This window comes from Camelina sativa, chromosome 5, assembly GCF_000633955.1.
Source record: "Camelina sativa cultivar DH55 chromosome 5, Cs, whole genome shotgun sequence".
NCBI classification, from domain to species: Eukaryota; Viridiplantae; Streptophyta; class Magnoliopsida; order Brassicales; family Brassicaceae; genus Camelina; species Camelina sativa.
In genome coordinates this window covers 25456193-25462352 of record NC_025689.1, presented here as the reverse complement: position 1 = coordinate 25462352, position 6160 = coordinate 25456193, and the positions used below count along the sequence as shown (strand labels likewise).

Sequence of the window (6160 nt, the reverse complement as noted above, 5' to 3'; positions counted from 1 at the left end):
AATGATATATCATCACAATAATGTATGACCGCCATGGAGAAAATCTCGGCTCCACCCTCATCCCTTATGGAGAGAACATTGCGTCCAACCTGCTCCACCATGGAGAGAACCTTGGCTCTGCCTTCCTCCCTTGGGAAATAACCTTGCGTCCAACCTCCTCCACCTCCCTCTCTTAGGGAGATAACCTTGTGTCCAATCTTTTTCACCATAGAGACAACCTCGGCTCTGCCCTCCTCCTGTGTGGAGAAAAAATATTCACGTCTTTTTGCTATCTCAAAATGGCTTGCTCTGACAACCATTGAAAGTAAAAAAAATTTTCTAACGTTACAATATGTTTTGATAGTAACTACTGTTAAATTTTCCAATGTATTCTTGGAAATGCCTTTGAAACACCATGATGTAGTCTCTGTCTCTGTAACGCCTAAACCGCCACCTTGCTTAGTGAGCCCATGTCCACTCTCAGTCTATGGCCCACCTTCCTAAGTGGACCCTACATCTATTCTCGGCATTTGGACCCACCCATATTTGATGGCAAGTTTGTTACGTCTGGGAGGCTTTAAAAACTTGTTTACCGACCCTACAAATCAACAAATGATCTTTTCCTGTGTTTTGTCCTCACTCGCACAGTTCCGACAATCACTTCCAAGAAGGTCACCGATCATGAAGTTCTCTCAGGACCCTTGACCAAAAATAAGTGCATTTTGGTGACATATGTGGTCATATCAATTCTTTTAAACCTTTCCGCAAACCAGGGTATCAGAGTCTTTGAGATCCTATGGATCTATCAACAACGATTTATGTTTTTCCAATCTATCTATCTATGTTTGTTGTAAGCTTGTATTTGATTAACTTATTTTATCCATCCATTAGCTTGATGAGCTTCTACTCGTTATCTCCATTTGGGATTGAGTGAAAATAATGGTAACAATTATGTTTGCAAAAAAAGAAAAAAAAAAGAAGGGTTTATGACCAACCAATCAAGGTTGAGAAATTAGAAAAAAATTAATTTGGCATAACTAAAGAAACAATTAAAATTATAAGCATGGTAATATATCCCAAAAAATTCAAAGATGAAAATATAAATTAAATAAAACAATCTAAAAATACTAAAATAAATTTTAAAATACAATATTAGGAAAAGAAGACGCATATATTAATCTTTTTTTAGGTCACCATATTATTCTTACCTATTCCCAACTGGAAAAGGAGAAAGTAGGAGAAAATTTGGTTTAAGAACATAAGAAAATTTTACCTTTCCATTTTTAAAAATTACCCAATTTAAACAAAGTTGAAAGCAATGTTTTTGAACACATTATTTAAATATGAGATGATTTATGTTTATATAGAAGTGAGTATTTACAAAATTTAGAATTAATAATTAATTGTATATTTTCTTTAATCTTTTTCTATACTTTTTGTAGAATCAATAACTTAAAAATTAAAATAAGTAAATAATATTATAATTTCGAATTTTATAATTATTTTTAAAAATTGTATTTTTTATAAATTCTGTAAGTTTTGATAATTATCTTTTTATATTATTAATATTTTTTAAAACAAAATATTTTATTTTTGTTATAATCAAATTCATCTTATTAAATATTAATTTTTACACATGTCAAAATCTGAAATTGATAACTTGACACATGTCAAAATCTTGTTAATGGTTAACTTTTAAAACCCAACTTTATATAATAAGATATATATTGTTAAACTCATAGGGATATATTTGTCTAATCTAACTTGACATTTAGAATATTTTCTGCATGTAATTATATTTTGCGATTTTTGGTTAATACGATGATCTGATGTTATTAGGTTTTTTTGGTGTGTATAGGTTATATATATATATATATACAAACGTACCTTAGTATGAAAAAAAGAAACTAGAGTTTAATTTATCGAATATTAAATTCGAATGAAACTCAAAGTCAACGATATTATGTCGATTAATTATGCTTACGATCTCTAAAGATATTTTCTGTTCATAGTATTTTTTAATCTAAAAAAATTAACGTAAGAGATATTTTCCTAATAGAAAATTGTACTTGACATCTATATTAACATTTTTCAGCAGTTTTGGCAAAGAAAATTTGGAGTTGGGATATATTTACATCCCATGCCATTGTAATTAAGATATTTTTAAAAAATTAAAATAAATAAAAATAGGATATGAAAATAAATGTTTTCCTAAAATATCTGAACAAAACTAATTTATATTTTCCTTTTTAATTACAAGTTTTAAATTTATATATTATTGGGTATGGAATTTTAAAATGGTAAGATAGATTACTAAATTGATAAGCAATTGAAATTTCTTGATAATAAAGGTATGTAGTTAATTACGGCACTTACACTCATACATGTTAGCATATTCCAAAATAATTATCTAAATCCTACAAAACATATCGGAAATGATGATTTCTTTAAGATATTTCTAATTTTTCTAACTAAGATTTTTGAAAATGACTCAGAGAAAAAATCTATACTATTTTCTTAAACCACTATAAATACTTTTAATAAGCAAACCACTTCTTTTACGACAACGTTAAACGCCAATCAAAAGGTGATTTATGTGCTACTTATTATATCTTTTTTACTTTTCCTGTTTTCATATTTCACTACAACAAATATGCACATTGATAGCAGACGGATATAGCCCATTTTCCGTCACTGCTATGAAAGATGAGATTTTTTTTCGGTTACTTTTTAATAGCATCTTATTAACGCTATGATAGGAAAATTATGTAGCGGGAAACAAAAGTGACTTTTGTCCGCCAATACTTAGTGAAATTATTCACTTAATCGCCAAATAAAAAAAAAACCCAAAAACTCGACACACTCTCTCTCTCTCTCTCGTTACAACCTAAGCTCCAGTCGATCTCTTCTTCTAAATTCTCTTCAACCTAAGCTCAATTTCTTATTTTAAATCTCTATCAAATCTTCAATTTTATCGCCGTTTGTGAAAAGCCCCAATTTCGCCGTTTGTGAAAAGCCCCAATTTCGCCCTAAATCTCCATATCCATCGCAATTGATAGCTCGAATCCATTTTTGAGGCATGTCTTTCTTCTTCCTCCTAATTTCGTTATTTGTTTCGATTATTTGTGATTTCAAACAGCTTTTGATTTCGATAAGGGTCAGATTTAGTTATCTGTTTTGTTAGGGTTCGATTTATCTAGATTTATTTCGTTATCTGTTTTTTAGGGTTCGATTATTTACAGATTTTGAGAATGTGGAGTTTCGAATCCATCTGTTTTGTTAGGGTTCGATTATTTACAGATTTGACTCAAAAATAGCTTTTGGATTTGAGTATTTGCGCCTTCATAAACTGAACGATTTTTTTTTTTTCCCAAGTGTTGGTGATTGAAATGTTGGGGAACTGAAGCTTCTCATTTCTCTGTACTCACACAACAGGTTAGTATCACTCAACCAATAGTTAAACATTATTATTACACACGAATATTGGTGATTGCTATGTTTTGTCCTTTGAGTCTGATTCGTATAAATAGTGATTAGATTAGTGAGATTTTACACAGTTAGATATTGGTTTAAGAGCATCTGTATGTGTCTGAAGTAGTGCAGTATTGTCTGAATTGTTGCTTAATGTGAGCTTTGTATAATATGTATCTCTATTTTATCTATAAAGGTTAAAATTTATATTATAACATATAATGTTGGACAAGGCATGGGTGCATCTATGCAGGTAAGGAATTATATTTCATAATTAGGTTTTATTTTGGGTTTGGATACTTTAAGATGTTCTTTTAGTTATGATTTTTTTCTTTAATTATCCATTGAAGAGCTGATCCTGGTTATAAAAGTGGAGCTTGGAAATTTGTAAGGGATGTGTCTGCGGCTTTAGGTGACATAGAAATGATAATATGTCCTTGTAAAGACTGTCGTAATGTAGTACGACAGTTAAACAGTGTTGTGGTTGAGCATCTTGTAATAAGAGGGATGGATGAGGCATACAAGGTGCATAGTGATTGGTATCATCATGGAGATGTGAAGTCAGTAGATGAATTTCAAAGTAAACCAACTCAGTGGAATGAGGAAGTTTTTGAGTTATATAAAGCTGCTGAATTTTTTGATCAAGAGTTGGCTTTTAGAGGTGACTTAGCTGACCAACCTGTGGGCGACTTAAGTGAGATTGCAGAGGGTGAGGACCAACAAGAGGATGAGTTCCTTGCAAAGATCCGGGATGCTGAAACCCCACTATACCCTAGCTGTTCAAACCACAGCAAGTTATCGGCTATTGTGACTTTGTTTAGGATTAAGACACATAATGGCTGGTCGGATAAGAGCTTCAATGAACTGCTTCAGACATTGCCAAGCATGTTGCCAGATGGTAATGTCTTTCACACATCATTGTATGATGTCAAGAAATTTTTAAAGAGCTTTCATATGGGATATGAAAAGATCGACGCATGTGTTAATGATTGCTGCCTCTTCAGAAAGAAGTTAAAGAAGCTTGATAAATGTCCCAAATGTAATGCTTCACGGTGGAAGACTAATAAGCGGACTAATGAGGTAAAGAAAGGTGTCCCACAGAAAGTATTAAGATATTTTCCAATTATACCAAGGCTGAAGAGAATGTTCAGATCAGAGGACATGGCTAAGGACTTACGGTGGCATTACNAACAGTGCCCATATATGTATAACATAGCACGAAAAATTAAATATTGTATAAATTTTTGCAAAATTATAATCTTGATAATACAGCAGTTTATTAGAGCTATGCTATAAAACTATAACATAGCACGAAAAAACAAATGTTGTATAAATTTTTTCAAAATTATGATCTTGATAATATAGCAATTTCTTAAAGCTATGTTATATTTTTATAACATANAGGTACATATAATAACAGTGCCCAAATACAGCGCTCATGAAAACGCTATCAAAGACCTATGATAGCGTTTTTGTCTGGTTAACAATGTGCATATTTGTTGTAGTGTTTTGTCATTTCTAATATCTGTTTTTTTTTTTCTATATTAGGGTGTTAGGACTTAGGATCCATGATTCTGTCAATAAGTTTTATGGATTGTCAAATTCATTAGTAAAATTATTGATTTACATTATACTTTGATATAACATCCTCATTTATTGTATTTTTATGTTTTTCTAATCATTATTCCACATACTTTATAGGCTTTTTTTAAGATTAATAGTTAAAGAACAAAAATTGTCTTATGGTACAACATGGAGTAAATCCTAGAATACAAACCTTTGATGATTTACATGACAATTTCAAAAGATACTCAATTCTACATCGATAATAAATTATTATGGACGGGGTCAAATGGCGAGCTAATACGGGTAATTCATCATTTCATTTGTGTTGTTTTATTAATATGCGAATATTACATATATAATATTAAATTGGTAAAATTACGATTATGTAAAAAAACTATCTCGCGGTATACTACGGTCGAATCCTAAAATTTACAACCAAAATATAATTATATAAACTTAAACAATAAATATATATATATATTATTATAATTTAAAAAAAAAAATAGTTAATCAATTGTCACCGCAAGTTAAAATCTAGTTATTGTAGATATTTGCAAGGATAACCTTGATATCGTCGTAATAGAGATTTAGATTGGATATGCATGTAATTAATGTTGCATAAAAGGGCTAAAGCCTGAGAACCCCTCGAGGCCATGAGGCCCATGACCCTTTAGTATTACTATTTTCTAATCCGGGTCGGTTGAATAAAAGTCGTTCAATAATGATTAGATAAGGACAGTTAATGGACTTGGCCTATTTATACCCATGTAACCCATCTTACGTAAAACAAGAGTTCTAAAATGCGGCCTACGCAGATGCCTAGGCGGCGGTTATATGCTATGCGGTGATCGAGCATCTCGAATTTTAGCTATGCGGTAATTTAGGCGGTTTTAAATAATTCAGACGCCTAATAGCGTTTAGACGGACATTATGCGGTCTACGCAGACGCCTGTACGGATTCTAGACGGTATGTTGACTAAAATAGTAAAAAATACTGTAATTAAATATTTTTTTAAATAATATTTTTGTTTCTAATAAATATTATAATTAGCTTCTAAAGTCTAAACTTATGAAATTTAATTTGGTTCCAAAGTAAGTATAAACTTACATTTTGTCAATTTTACAAGTTTTTGAATGGATTATG

The 6160-nt window shown here is 30.9% G+C and overlaps 1 protein-coding gene across 1 annotated transcript; it reads left to right on the top strand.

Moving 5' to 3' along the window:
* On the top strand, nucleotides 2955–4864 carry LOC104789569. The gene is made up of 3 exons (XM_010515243.2): nucleotides 2955–3414; nucleotides 3801–4655; nucleotides 4855–4864. Exons 2-3 carry the CDS (start codon nucleotides 3874–3876, stop codon nucleotides 4862–4864), a joined length of 792 nt encoding a protein of 263 aa, XP_010513545.1. The 5' UTR covers nucleotides 2955–3414; nucleotides 3801–3873.